The sequence below is a fragment of the Mastomys coucha genome, unplaced genomic scaffold (assembly GCF_008632895.1).
Source record: "Mastomys coucha isolate ucsf_1 unplaced genomic scaffold, UCSF_Mcou_1 pScaffold6, whole genome shotgun sequence".
In the NCBI taxonomy this organism is placed as follows: Eukaryota; Metazoa; Chordata; class Mammalia; order Rodentia; family Muridae; genus Mastomys; species Mastomys coucha.
This window is the reverse complement of record NW_022196912.1, coordinates 24,752,797-24,766,565: the sequence shown is the minus strand read 5'-3', so window position 1 is coordinate 24,766,565 and position 13,769 is coordinate 24,752,797. Positions and strand designations below refer to the sequence as shown.

At 51.2% G+C, this 13,769-nt stretch overlaps 3 protein-coding genes across 7 annotated transcripts; 1 reads left to right on the top strand and 2 right to left on the bottom strand.

Annotated features, from left to right (window-relative positions):
- Positions 1-1,590: 1,590 nt before the first annotated feature.
- On the top strand, positions 1,591-7,020 carry Abhd1 (abhydrolase domain containing 1). Of its 3 annotated transcripts, none has more exons than XM_031356284.1 (9): positions 1,591-2,187; positions 4,774-4,934; positions 5,237-5,419; positions 5,560-5,605; positions 5,787-5,899; positions 6,018-6,191; positions 6,331-6,379; positions 6,460-6,625; positions 6,758-7,020. In XM_031356284.1, exons 1-9 carry the CDS (start codon positions 2,074-2,076, stop codon positions 6,913-6,915), a joined length of 1,164 nt encoding a protein of 387 aa, XP_031212144.1. In that variant the 5' UTR covers positions 1,591-2,073; the 3' UTR covers positions 6,916-7,020. The 3 variants fall into 3 exon arrangements, with proteins under 3 accessions (XP_031212144.1, XP_031212143.1, XP_031212145.1); XM_031356283.1 differs by having other exon boundaries at positions 1,593-2,187; positions 6,744-7,020; XM_031356285.1 differs by having other exon boundaries at positions 1,593-2,187; positions 6,720-6,861.
- Preb (prolactin regulatory element binding) lies at positions 6,970-11,012 on the bottom strand. Of its 3 annotated transcripts, none has more exons than XM_031356279.1 (9): positions 10,496-11,012; positions 9,758-9,947; positions 9,256-9,476; positions 9,003-9,083; positions 8,766-8,890; positions 8,424-8,597; positions 8,205-8,277; positions 7,874-8,033; positions 6,970-7,638 (listed from the first exon to the last, which is right to left on the bottom strand). In XM_031356279.1, exons 1-9 carry the CDS (start codon positions 10,628-10,630, stop codon positions 7,544-7,546), a joined length of 1,254 nt encoding a protein of 417 aa, XP_031212139.1. In that variant the 5' UTR covers positions 10,631-11,012; the 3' UTR covers positions 6,970-7,543. The 3 variants fall into 3 exon arrangements, with proteins under 3 accessions (XP_031212139.1, XP_031212140.1, XP_031212141.1); XM_031356280.1 differs by having other exon boundaries at positions 10,421-10,527; XM_031356281.1 differs by lacking the exon at positions 7,874-8,033 and having other exon boundaries at positions 7,585-7,638.
- Positions 11,013-12,188: 1,176 nt separating this feature from the next.
- On the bottom strand, positions 12,189-13,763 carry Prr30 (proline rich 30). The gene is given in 8 exon segments (XM_031356286.1): positions 12,189-12,268; positions 12,271-12,455; positions 12,457-12,580; positions 12,583-13,029; positions 13,032-13,151; positions 13,154-13,195; positions 13,198-13,305; positions 13,308-13,763. Coding segments are annotated over 8 exon segments (1,149 nt in total). The 5' UTR covers positions 13,351-13,763.
- Positions 13,764-13,769: the final 6 nt, after the last annotated feature.

The window sequence follows — 13,769 nt, the reverse complement described above, 5'->3', positions numbered from 1 at the left end:
AAAGTCAAGAAAAGCTCCTGGGGCCGGAGAGATGGCTCAGTGGTTAAGAGCACTGACTGTTCTTCCAGAGTCCTGAGTTCAAATCCCAGCAGTCACATGGTTTCTCACAACCATCTGTAATGGGATCTGATGCCCTCTTCTGGTGTGTCTGAAGACAGCTACAGTGTAATCATATAAATAAAATAAATAAATAGTTCTTAAAAGCAAAGCAAAGAAAAGAAAAGCTTGCACAGTCTCAAGGGGGAAGCACCAATGTCCTTGAGAAGCCAGACAGGAGCCAAAATCAGATACAGTCTGCAGTCTTTTTCTGAGGGTAGGGCAGGGGCAGGGGCAGAGCTAGGATGAGCCAGATTCAACAATCTGAGAGGGCTCTGGAGCACAGAGGTGGTCCTTAGCTGCTTCAGAGAGTGGACTTTGGGTTTCAGGGGAGATGTAAATAACCTGGGCCACCAACTTGGGCTCCTTGCTAATAGACGGAGATAGAAAGGTACAGAGTCTAAGAAAACAGAATGTGTGCCAGCATTCGTGTCTAACTTGTCAGAAACTGCGTTATCTTCCTCTTCTAGCCTTTCCTTCCTGTGGTCTCTCCCAGGGATAGACACCTGCATTTGTGCTGTCTGGAACCTGAGGGTCATCCCTGCTCCTCCTCTGCCTCAGCTTTACCCTACTGAAGAGTCCTGCCAAGTCTGTCTTCTATCTTGAAGATCTTCATTCCTTTCCCTGGTGGTGCCCCAGTATAGCCAAGCTGTTTTCTGTACCCCTCTCAACAGTGTCTGATTGGTCCCTTAACTTTTTTCTTCTCCTCCTTCCCTAGGTAGCCTAAGGGTTTCTTCTGAAAGGGCTCTCTCTCTCTCTTTCTCTTTTTCTCTCTCTCTCTCTCCCTCCCTCCCTCCCTCCTTCCCTCTCTCCCTCTCTCTTTCCCTCCCTCCCTCCCTCTCCCTCTGTCTCTCTGTCTCTGTCTCTGTCTCTTTCTCTCTCTTCCTCCCTCCCTCCCTTCCTCTGCCCCCCTCTTCCCCCTCCCTCTCTCTGCTCTCTCCCAGAGCCCTTTGATGGGTTTCCTCTGCCCTTAGGAAGCAGTTCAGCACCTGCTCTTTGACTACCCACACACCCAGCCACATATTTCTTTTTGGCTTCTGTAAGAAAGCCCCTAACTCCACATTTTCACTTATTCCACGTGCCTGGAAAACTCCTACTCATTTTCTGCCATTGAAAGTTTAGGAGTCATTCTCGCTTGCCCCCAAACAGCAGCAGGGAGCAAGCACTCCTTTTTTCTGTCCTAAGAGTTTGGGCTCAGGGAACATTCAGATCTCAAAGAGCTTTTTGCATTACATATGTTGATATATATGCCTTGGCTGGTCCCTGGAGCTGTATAACTTCCCATATGATTCTAGTCTACAGCTACCGTGGGAAAGCAAGGTTCTATCTCAGTCACTATTCAAGTACACTAATAAAAAGAGGGACAGGGTCCCTGGGGTGTTTATAGCCACTGCCTGCTACATAGCTGATGAGCTAATCCTCTGTTGCGCCTTTTCTGTTGGTGGGGATTGTTAAGAGACCTCGTAGACATTTAACCTAGGGAGTACAATGTCACCACTCAGCAGCTGAAACCCGAGTATGTATCAGTTTGTTGGGCAGTGCTTGTGCCCAGTGTGTGAGGGTCACGGTGAATGTCTGTACTCTGTGACTGAGCCACAGGAGTGGCTGCAGGACCTTCCCAGGGTGCCTGATTCAGCCTTCGCCCTCCAGAGACGGCACGCACCAAGATGGCAGCTGCGGGGGCACTGCTTGCCCTTAGGCTTCAGTGCTTTTCACCACTAAGGGGAAGCAGGAGTGGAGGGGCGTGGGTGACTCGGCTACTGCCGCTGGGGCTATAGTGACGTTCGGCAAACAGCCAGACACCATCCCTCGCCTCCGGACTGGCGGTGGGCGGGGCAGACGGAGGGTGGGACCTGCAGAGGCCTGCCAATGGCTTGCAAGAGGCGGGTGCATGACAAACCGCAAGCGGAAGAGTCAAAGTTCAGGAGCTAGAGGCAGCCGGGAGCCTCGGACTCGGAATACCCGGGTACAACCAAGATGCTGAGTTCCTCTCTGAGCCTGCAAAACGGCACCTGGTCGGACACCATCTCTCTGCTCTTAGCTCTTGGCGTTGCTCTCTACTTGGGCTACTACTGGGCATGTGTGCCTCAGGTGGGTGAGGGCCGAGCTATGGCCGGCGTGCTTGGGGTACTAGAGTGTAGGGGGGTAGTCTCCAGCCTTGGCTCGAGCCCTTTCTGAAAGCGTGGGTAGTTGGTTCTGCGGCGCCATGTGAAATTTGCTATTAAGACCTACTGGAGAGCCAGTTCTGCCTCTTTTAGATTCTTGGAATCTTCCCCCACCAGCTGGGTTTTTTGAGCACAGGAAGGGTGCTCCCCCTCCCTATACTGTTGACTGACCTTTGGATAAAGACAGGGTAGAGGGGTATCCTCAAATATCAGAGGTGTGGGCTTTCTGCCTTTCTTTTCTTTTTAGGTGGTCTAAAATATGTAGATTATGTTCGCTAGTGTACAGAATAGTGGAACGGATGCCTGTGTGGTTCTGGCACCACTCCATCAGCTTAGCAGGGCCTCCTCTCTCTTGAGGACTGGCTGAGGTTCCTGTAGATAACTCTCTACATACTCAGTCCTGTTCTAAGTTCTTGACTCTTTGTATATACAGTGCTGAGAAGTCCTAACAGGTTGTTTTTGATCAATTTGATCAAACCAAAATGTAGATAAAATACACAATCTACATATCCAAGAAGGCTAAGGTTTTTATCTCACTAAGATCTACTTAGGTAATTGAGTCTAACAAGAAAGCTATTGATTCAACTTGTTACAAAAGATATTTCCGGGTTAAATACTTACTCCTGGCTACTGGGAAGGCTGAGACAGGAGGATCACTTGAGCCCAAGAGTTTTGAGCCATTCTGGCCTACAGGTAGCATAACAAGGCCCTGTGTCCAAGCGGTGGGGTCATGGGGCCTGTTTCTGAGACAGCCACTTGTAGATGAAGGTATTGTAAATCGGGAGTAGAGAGGTGATTGAATGCTTATGGGCACTCAGGCTCTGTTCCCAGCAACTACATGGCACTTTCAGTTCACAACTGTCTGTAACACCCTCTCTGGCTTTCAGGCATATGGGTAGTATACAAACATACATGTAGGCAAACACTCCCACATATTAAGTAAAAATAAATCTAAAATATGAATAGTAAAATTTAAAATGTTGACAATCACATAAAATGCTTACTTAACATAATACCTGGAATGCAGTGAGCATTCAGTAACTTCTACTTACAAGTTATTATTACTGATAACCATAATTAATTTTGCTTTGCTCTTGTTTGTTCGCTCTTTGAGCAGACTAACTAACCTATGAGAGTCATGATTTCTTTACTTCTATCTTATCAAATAAGGTGGGGATTTGTCTGCATTATAGCACAGTGATTTCATTGTTGTTATTTCAAGGTTTAAGGACTAGGGTCTAAGTCACAGTATAAACTGGGCCTTGTTAGTGTCTCATTTGCCTAGCCCCTTCTGAGTAGAATGGCTGTGAGACAGAACAGGATCTGATTAAGTTTCTTACAAGTGCAATTTATGATTTAAAAAAAAATTACTTCTCCAATGCTGGAGATTGTCCTGGGGTTTACCACTGAGCTACTGTATCCCAACAAAACCCGTCCATTCTGGTCTTAGAGTGGCAGCTTCCGACTTTGTTCAGCAGTGTCCTTAAGTCTAGGAGGCTAGGCCAGCTCATTTACTTCATGGCTATGCAGAACCAAGCAAAGAGGCCGAGAGTCAGGGCTTGCTGCCCATTGACCTCGTTTGTCCCTATTGTCCTATCACTGTGCCCTTTTCTCTAGTTGGCATGAGGAAAGGAAATAGTTGTTCACATTAGGATGCTTCCTCTTGTAGAACACAGCCTAAGAACTGGGGCTCCACAAGAGAATATGAGGTGCTCCTGTAAAAGAAGCCCTTCATCACTGAGCACACACATTAGAGAACAGCAGAAATATGTAGACCGTGGGGTGCTAAAGACAGTGGGGTACAGGAGCCAGGGTGACCAGAGTAAGCTTCAGGGTGATGCATTTGGACAACGCTGCTACAATGCAAAGGTCAGATTAAATGGCAGAGGTTTCTTGCCTGGTCAAGAATCCCAACCAGCACACCATGGTAACATAAGCCTAGCACAGAGGCAGGAGGATTATGATGAGTTCAAGGCCCCAACCATCCTGGGCAGATGTCTCAGCCCTGAAGAGCACCTGCGGATCGGTTTGTTTCCCAGCATCTGTGCTGTGGCTCTCTCAGCTACCTGTAACTCCAGCTCTAGAGGATCCAACACTTCTTCTGGACCCCACAGGCAAGATCTGAACTGTGTGCTCACGCTCGTAAGGAGAGGCACATAATTAGAAATAAAACCAAATCAGACGAAAAACTCCAACTAAGCAGCCAGAGGACCACAGGCCTGACTACAGTTGATCGACCAAGCAGCTTATACTATCTGTTCTAGCATAGATGGGTTTGAGGAGGGGACAGGCTGAGTGTGGGAGTCAGGACCTAGTCAACTGCTGCAGTCCTTCTTTCAGGGTCAGTTCTGGAGGTGACACTTTAGGACTGAGGTTTTGGGGGCATCATATGCTACTCTAGGCTGAGCTGTGCTGGATACTTCATTGTGGCTGGATTCCTGGGAAGGGATCACTTACCCTCCAGTGTTTGGGACAAGGAAAAAAAGAGGGCAATTGTGTTGTGTGATTCTAGAGGCCCCGTTTGGTGGCTGGGCCCCAGTTTGTGGCCTTCCTGGAGCAGCACTGTCCAGTCACCGTGGAGACTTTCTACCCCACACTCTGGTGCTTTGAGGGACGGCTGCAAACCATCTTTCGAGTCCTCCTGCAGTCTCAGCCTGTGGTCCCTTACCGGAGGTAAGAAGGGTCAGAACCCGGAACACAAAGCTGCAAGTATCTAAGGGAAACTGATCCACGTCTTTAAATGAAGGTAATCTTTATCCCAAAGCATGAGACTGTATATATGGAAAGGCTCTCTACTTGCACCTACACAAGGTTAATAGTTCATCTGTCCATTCTAGCTGGTCACCTTGCTGTTTGAAATGTGTCTTCAAGTGATACCCATGACAAGCAGCAGAGCTTGTGGGTGAGTCAGAGGGTAGAGCTTCAAAGTACAATTCCAAATAGCATCTTTGTATTGCAATCTCTCCTAAACCCAGTGAAGTCCTCCAGACCCCAGATGGAGGCCAGTTCCTTCTAGACTGGGCTGAGCAGCCTAACAGCAGTCACTACCAGGACCCTACCACCCAGCCCATAGTACTGCTGCTTCCAGGCATCAGCGGCAGTAGCCAGGAGCCGTATATCTTACACCTAGTGGACCAAGCTCTGAAGGATGGCTATAGGTAAGGATGGGGTACAGAACTTGGGAAGGGAAAAGTACATCTGACCCTGATATGGAACTCTTTGACAGGGGCCTTTCTGAAGACTACCAAGGGGAGGGTCTTCTTGGGAGGGTTTGGCTCACACACCTGTGTTGCCACAGGGCTGTTGTATTTAATAACCGAGGATGCAGAGGGGAAGAGCTGCTGGTGAGTACCCTCCTCCTTTGTGGTGGCCCTGTACCTGTTCCCTTTAGAGACCACTGGCCCTAGGGCTCTCTCTACTTACCTAACCCCAAACCTTCCTCCATACTTCCTGAGCCCTTCCTTCCATTTGGCTGCCTTCTGGCAAGAGCCTCCCGCCCAAGCCAATGACCCACTTTGCCCTCAGACTCACAGGGCTTACTGTGCCAGCAACACTGAAGATCTAGAAACAGTTGTGAAGCACATAAAGCGCATCTACTCCCAAGCTCCACTGCTGGCTGTGGGCATCTCTTTTGGAGGGTAAGAGTTGCCTGGGCTTATTCCAAAGACCCGGTTGTTCATCTTGTCTTTTTTCCCCCTCTTCTGTCCCAGTGTTCCCACGCCAACGCTTTTCATGGCCCTGCATCCAACTTTACAGGATACTGGTGCTCAACTACCTGGCAAAAACCGGGAAGGCCGGAGGCTTGGTCGCGGGATTGACCATGTCTGCATGTTGGGATTCCTTTGAGACCGTTGACTCCTTGGAGACCCCACTCAACTCACTGCTCTTCAATCAGCCCCTCACAGCTGGACTCTGTCGGCTTGTGGCCAGGTAGGATAGCAGACAGCAGGCTCTGCCAGTACTTGGGTCCGTTCCAATCTGGGCTTTCTTGAGGAGGTAAGAAACCAGAAGCTGTGAGCTCTGGGTTAGGTGCAGGAGTTCAGACAAACCCTGATGTATTCCTTTCCAGGAACAGAAAGCCAATTGAAAAGGTGTTGGATGTAGACTTTGCGATAAAGGTATCTTTTGATCACCCTCTTACCCCAGTGTTGGTCTCCTACTTTCTAATATTATAGCCTATCATGCCTCTACCGCACAGGCTCGCACAATCCGCCAGCTGGATGAGCGCTACACATCTGTGGCTTTTGGGTATAAAGACTGTGCGGCTTATTACCAAGCCGCAAGCCCAAGAACCAAGGTAGATGCCATCCACACCCCTGTCCTCTGCCTCAACGCAGCAGACGACCCCTTCTCCCCAGTCCATGGTGAGTGGCTGCAATGAGGCCCTGACCCCACGGATACTGAGCCACAGATGTGGGTTGTACTGAGGTATGAGCCTGGGTTCTCATTCCCAGGCAGTTTTCTGACCTGACTCCCCCCCAGCCTTCCCTCTGCAGGCTGCCCAGAAGTCTCCCTATGTGGCCCTGCTCATCACAGCTCGGGGTGGCCACATTGGCTTCCTGGAAGGGCTGCTGCCCTGGCAACACTGTTACATGAACCGCGTGCTACATCAATATGCCCAAGCCATCTTCCAGCACTCGGTGGAGCTGCCTGACCTGGGAGCACTCACTCCTGAAGATGGAAAGAGCTGACAAGAGGACTGCCGGGATCCCGGTTCAATCTTTCTCTCTTTATTAAATATCAACTCTTCCTGCCTAACGAGCTGAGGTTCCCTTCCCCTTTCCTCAGGCTGCAGTAGACCCTCCAGGAACTCACTGTGTGTCTGGCCTGACTGGCTTGGTGCTACCCACAGGAGCCCACAGATCACCGCTCCCTGGGTCTTCCTGTGCCTCTTCCTGCCCTCACAGCAAGTGCCAGCACAGACTTTGTCTAAACAAAGCCAAGGCCCTTGTGTGAAGGCTGGAGCGGGGAGGAGAAAGAGTTTCTGTAAGAAGGATGGCAATGCCTCCAGGCTCTTGGGCATCTTCACATATTTCTAGAAAAGGAAGAGCTCAACTCTGGAGCCCTGGGAGGCAGAGGGAACGAGGCAGGCAGTGTGGCCTGGATCCACAGAGGAAAGCAGGGCTCCCAAGACCCAGAGTGATTGAGAGGCTACTGGGAAGCCTTAGCTGAGGGACAAGCAGTACCCATAAGTCCCATCAGATGCAGCTTCAGCCGTGAGGCTCAATGATTCTCCTCTTGAAGGTGGCACAGCTCAAGGCTGATTCCCATCCGTCTGGAGGTTAAAGAAAACCCGGGAAGGCACTCTGGAGCAGCAGGATGGTCACAATAATGAGGCCGACACACAGCAGGAGCAGGAGCCATATAGGAACACTCCCTGTGGGTGGGGCAAGGGAACAAATGGGTGGGCAAAGATGCTTTGGATGGAGAAAACCCGAACCCTCAACCTCTTTCCCTCAAAGAGAAGCAGATGGATAAAACCACTCCATTATCCAGGGGCCAATTTTTGCTATAGCTAAAGATGGAAGTGATACACTCCCTGCCAACACACACACACACACACACACACACACACACACACACACACGCACACATGGACGACAATGACTCACGCCGTGAGGGCAGCAGGTGCAACTGGCAACGACTATCCACAGCCACAGAGAAAAGAGCAGTTTCATGGGGCCCAAGGAGCTTTGGACCACAGCCCTTCTCAGGTAGAAAGGTCACATCTGTCACCACAATGCCATGGGCCTCCTTCACATAATACAGGCGCTGGGGAGAGAGCAGTGAGGAAAGCCTAGTTGGATTGGAGGCTGCCTTCTGGGAAACACACTCCATGTCCTAACAGGCTTCCCCCATGCACTGGGCCAGACCCTTCCTGTGTAATCAGGGCACAGTAAGCTTGTAACCCTCCCAGGGGGTTGTGCCAACCGCTACCATTACCTGGAGAGAGAAAGCTATGTAGATGGCGACAGAGCCAGTGACCGTGCCTAGGCCTAGGAAGGTACCCGATTCACTGTAACACACAACAGAGGATTCATTGTTCTGGAAGCTTGTGCAGGAACTCCTTCCCCCCAACAGTGGTCCTCGAGAGCCTGAGTCAGGACTCATACCCACCTCCCTCAAGCGCCCACCATCCAACCAAGCAGGAGGACTTCACACCTGACACTGAGGCAGGAAATGACTTCATGGCCACAGGACCTGGTCCGAAGAGGCAAGAAGGTGGAACTTTCCCAGGCTGTGAGGTAGCAGGGTGGGGGCTGACGTAAGCGCTTGTGCGGTATCTGCACTGTGAAGAGTCGCAACCCACCGGGCTGATCTGGAACCTGCCCAAACCTGGAAGCCAGGCAAAAGGCTTTCAGTTTGTCTCAGCCCTCAGGTTTGTGCCCTGCACCTTGGTCACACCTGGAACAACCTCCAACAAGGCTCCAGCCATGCCCAGCTCCTGTCTTTTCCTGTTCCCCAGCTGAGGTGTGCCTGCCAGCCACCCTGTGACCTGCACACCTGCAGGCCTGGTAGCGGTATGGTGTGTTAGAAGAGGCGGGTCCATTCTCTTGCCACTGTAGCTGTGTCACCAGTTGATCCTTCTGCCACACGGAGGCCTTAAAGTCCCAGCCCACAGTAACCAACTGGGGAGGAGGAAAGATCCCAAAGATGGACAGTTAGGACATCTACATACTGTGCAAGCCGCACAATAGACTCCCCTTTCTGCACCAGCATCCCTCATCCCCACCTCCTTACCTTGCCATCAGGACCCAAAGCCAAATCTCCAATCTCCCCTTCATGGGCTTTGAACTCCAGAACTTTCTCCAGGCTAGGTACCTACAGACAAGACAGTATCACAGTAACAGACCAAACAGCGAGAACACTGCGATCCCCATCCCTCTTACCCCAGTGGCCACTCATAAATTTCACAGAATGCATATTCAGATTCTCACAATTTTGATGTTATTGCAACTGACATTCATCCCCCCTTAAGCCCCTAAACCCACACCTTCCAGACACGAACATGACCGTCAGTTCCTCCAGTGGCAAGCAGGGTGTTATCATGGTTGAAGCACACGACTTTTTGCAGTGGTTCACTGCTGAAGTCTGTCTGTACTGCCTCCAAATTCTTTACTTTGAGTTCAACCCCTTCTGGGTGAACTTCCCCTCCTGATTTCTTCTCTGCTGGAGCAGCCCCCTTCCTCTGTCGAGGTCCCTGCTCCTTGGAACCTGTAATACAAACAATTTGCCAGGATCCAGAATCCTTTGTTGTTGTTTTTTAAGACAGGGATTTGCTAGGTACTCCATGCTAGCCTTAAATATCCTCTTGCCTCCACTCCTAAGCACTGAGACTACAGGTATGTACCACTACCGTCAGCTGGACCCGGGCGTCTGTATTAACCAGTACCAGTTACTGACCCGAGTAAAGACTTCAATGCTACCACTGCCTGCACCTAATCTCTCATTTTTAGAGACCAGGATTTAGAGTGACTTTTTCCAAAGCTCCTCACCTGATTTCTCAGCTTTATTGCCCTTCTGTTGATGGACCTGGAATCGAAGAAGCTGACACTGGGCATCCTGTCCGGCAGCAAGGATGTCACCAGCTAGTGCCAAATTCATGGTTGCCCTCGTCTCCGTGTCATGAGAGTGCAGCAAGGAGGCGCTCAGGCACCCGTTGATCTGTTCTAGCTGCAGAAAGTGCTATGAGGGAACCAAAATGGGCAAAGTTCAGGCCAGCTCGGAAGTCACATTATGTCCTAGTCTCTGTAGCTTTTGCTTCCCACACCTCCAGCTCATGTCTTTTGTTTGTTTATTTTGTTTCTTTGGTTGTTGTTGCTGTTACTTAGAGCTTTATTCTCTTCCTGGAGCTTCCCAATTCCTACAGCAAGCAGGGCTGAGATTACTAGGTCCAGTTTGCAGAAAGAAAAGAATTCAGTCTCCAGCTGCTTGAAGACAGACAGAACAATGTGCCCTCCTGGAAGAGGCCAGAGTACGAGCCCTGGACCAGCTCCGGTAATCCGGCGGGAGTGGGCAGTCCAGCCTTCCCAGACCTGCACAGCTTTCAGTCTAATTTTGGATGTCTCAACCTTTCTCAGGTGAAACCAGCACCCGGACGGCAATCCCGGGTGTTCCCACTAGAAACGGGTAGGGTCTAAAGCAGGGGTACGGCTCACCTCTGCATCCCCTGGTCACCCCGGAATCGCCCTCGGCCACGGTATAACCTGTTCCCGGTGGCCCTGCGTTCTCACCACGCCATTCTTTATGCCGGTCTTGGCAGCTCCTCCTCCGCCCGCAGCGATGAGCAGTCCAGTCTTGGGGTCTATCCGAAGCGCGTACAACGGGAACGGGGCCCGGTAGAGCTCCACACCCCGGCGCCGGCCCATCCCGACCGCGCGTTCACTGCCAGCCCGGCGGAACCCACGACATGCCGCGCCGGAACTCTGAAAGCTGCGGAATTTGGCGCTATAGTTTCCCTGAAGACTGCGGACCCCTCTCAGTACAGTGGACTCGCTATCACTCAAACAGCTGCAGGTAGCCGATCTGCACTCCTGCGACTGAAGGGGCTCGCAGGTATTCACTGCGCACGCGCCCCGCTCCTGGACGCTCTCTGCGCAAGCGCAGGACGCCAATTCGCGTCAGCACTAGCGGGACGCGCTGTCAAGGAACCCTGGATCAGATCCGGGTCCTAGCCCGGAAAGACGACAAAGCTGCCATCTTTGTATGGGGCATGGGAGGTAGGGCTGGAAGAGATTACTGAAGATCAGTAAATCTTGAATTAAAAGTTCTCGGGCTAGGACAGTCCCCACTTCAGGAGACATACACAGACTTGTACAAGCCGGGCCTTTATATGTTATTCCTGGGAGGAAGTGGTTTCTCCCGGGTCATGTCGAGGACAGACACGCCAAAACAGATTCACTGCCTCCTAATATCCTAATATGAAGAAATCAGTCCCCACTTTGACAGCATCCTCCGCGGCTGATTGGACTCTTGGTTTGACGTCCATTTCTGGAGCATCGAAGAGATGGGTGGCGGTTGCTCTCTAACGGGTGTCTTGTGTTGTGCCTCTCCTCTCCTCTAACCCTCCCCTCCCCTCTCCTTTCTCTCCTCTTTTTCCTTTTTCATCCCCTTTTTGCCTTCTCTGCTCTTCCCCTTCCCCTCTCTCTGTCTCTATTTCTCTGTCTCTGTCTCTTGCTCGCTCTCGTGTGTGTGTGTGTGTGTGTGTGTGTGTGTGTGTGTGTGCGCGCGCGCGCGCGCGCGCCTACTGAAGACAGAAGAGGGCATTGACTCCCCTGGAACTGGAGTTACAATTGTGAGCTACCCAGTGTTTGCTGAGAGAGCATCTCTCTAGCCCTTCTGAAGGAGCCTTCTAGTTTCCCGTCTGCAAGGGATACTTGTACTCTCCGATACTGAGTTGTTACCAATGTCCTTCCCTGTGTGCAGAATGAGCTCTGCATCCTGGTCAACCCAGGCTGTCCCTGGAGAGATAGATCCATTGGCCTACTCTTTGATTCCAATTATCTGTCCACAGGCTTGAATTAAACATGAGAAGGGCCTTGTAGGGCTCTCTAAGCATCAGGTACTAGCATGTACTCAAGTGCATAGCATTTGGTGTCCTTAATCCTTCTGTCTCCCCACCCCCACCCCAGTTGTTTGTGGGACTGGCCTTATCCCATAGCCTTGATTCCATCCTGTGGGCATAGTAGACACAAACACAGGATTCCCAGGGTTAAGCTTTATTGGATACATTGAAGGCTGAACGAGGCCTTGGGTGCCTCTTGTCTCTCCAATTAGGGGAGAACAGACTCCACAAGGAGTTCCCGGGGTTCAGGGCAGGAGAACACACCTGGCTTCCAGCCAGCCAGCCCTAGAAGGTCTGGGAAGTTCTGGTAGAGAGGGTGGAGTTTGGAGGGGGTGTTCCAGAGGGTCACCACCGCTCTGGTCTTAAGATGGCGACTTTCGGAGAATAGACCCTAAAGACACAGACCTCTTTGAGACAGAAAGCCTGGACTTTAGGGACGCAGTGGCTCCTGAAGTAGAGACCTGTAACACTGGCTGGGTTTTGGTGATTGAAGGTCTACAGACCAGAAGCTCCCAGCCTAGAAGTGTGTGCTGGTGATTTGAACTGATGTCTGGGTTGCCGGTTTTTGACTCTGCAGAGCCTCTTCCTGAGACTTTACTCCCTCTGGACTTTTTTTGGGCAGCACATGCCTTGGCCTGGCTCCGAGGCAGGCAGAGGCCGAAGCCAATGCCTATTCGGAGGCGCCTAGATTCCTGGCCCTGGGCACAGGGCAGTAGTTGAGGGAAGGCATGCAGCTGGGGTATAGTCTTGTACTTGGTGGTGGGCAAGATGAGGTATGGGGCTGGAAGCACACTAAGCATATGGGGTACTCCACAACTGGGGCTGGGCCAGGTGTGCTGAGCCACAGGTGCTGCAGAAACTCTATCTGCAGGTCTTGTGCAATTCTGCTGTGCCCCACATGGCCCACCAGGGCTTAGGCGAGGGCCTCTGGGTCCTTGAATTCTGCAGGGTCCACCTTGCTTGGCACACATCTTCCCTCCCCAGAAGACCTGATGCTTCTGGACTGAGGATGCTGCCATGCTTGTTTGATACTGTGAATCCCTCGAGAAGATGAGATGTGGCTGGGGAAAGTGATCTTGGAGCTTCGAAAGTCCTGGAGATGGGAAGGGGACTGGCAGGAGTGAGGAGAGAAATTTTATAGCTGGGAAAGAGAGGAGAAGCCAGTAAGGTGTGTGTGTGTGTGGGGGGGGGGAAGACACAATCCTTGGAGGGAGAGGTGGAGTGTGGAGAGGGGAGTTTTTCACCAAAATAAATACAGTTTTGGTGAAAGCAAGAGGAGGATCTTGGGAGAGAGGAGGAGTAAGAAAGAGGAACAAAGTCAGAATCGAGTCCAAAGAGAAGTGAGGCCCAGGAGAGTGGGTCTGTGTGGTGGCAAAGGAAAGTGGGAAGAAGGGAGGGTCTGATGGGGAAAAAGAGATGCTAAGTTAGGTGAGGGGGAGTCCACAAACTGTGAGAGGACCTGAGGGAGACACCCTGGGGTACTGCGTTCTGTAGCAGCACCTGGTCCTTCTTTTGAGGAAACATTGCCTTGAATCCAGGAGGGAAGTGGATGGGGTGGCCAAGACCAGCGGTTAGAGACCTAACAGTCAGTGTGGGGAACTATCTTGGTGGAATATTGAGGAAGACACTGTCTGTAGGACCTGCGGAGAAAAAGACAGAGGTCAAAATGTCAGGAAGGTTGGTCCACTTCTGGATACTGCATCAGTGCTCACTTCCAATGTGAACTCGAGACCCTCGATGTAGGGTCTTTGGCTGTTGTTCAGCAGGTAGATTGTTTGCCTAGCATGCATGAAGTCCTTGGTATGATCCCCAGCACCACATAAGTGTGGCATGCTGGCACAAGCCTGTAATCCCAGCAGGGGTATAAGGAGCTCAAGGCTAGCCTGAGTTCCACAAGTCTGTCTCAGAACAATAAAGACTAGCAGCTTGTGACCTTTGAGGTC

Excerpts from the sequence above, each read along its gene's own strand:
- Abhd1 (XM_031356283.1), top strand. The coding sequence starts at position 2,074 with ATGCTGAGTTCCTCTCTGAGCCTGCAAAACGGCACCTGGTCGGACACC. Across the intron at positions 4,935-5,236 it reads CCTGTGGTCCCTTACCGGAG|TGAAGTCCTCCAGACCCCAG; the intron begins GTAAGAAGGGTC and ends TCCTAAACCCAG. Across the intron at positions 6,192-6,330 it reads CTCTGTCGGCTTGTGGCCAG|GAACAGAAAGCCAATTGAAA; the intron begins GTAGGATAGCAG and ends ATTCCTTTCCAG.
- Preb (XM_031356279.1), bottom strand. The coding sequence starts at position 10,630 with ATGGGCCGGCGCCGGGGTGTGGAGCTCTACCGGGCCCCGTTCCCGTTG. Across the intron at positions 8,891-9,002 it reads CTTTGGGTCCTGATGGCAAG|TTGGTTACTGTGGGCTGGGA; the intron begins GTAAGGAGGTGG and ends CCTCCTCCCCAG. Across the intron at positions 8,278-8,423 it reads ATTTCCTGCCTCAGTGTCAG|TGAATCGGGTACCTTCCTAG; the intron begins GTGTGAAGTCCT and ends TGTGTGTTACAG.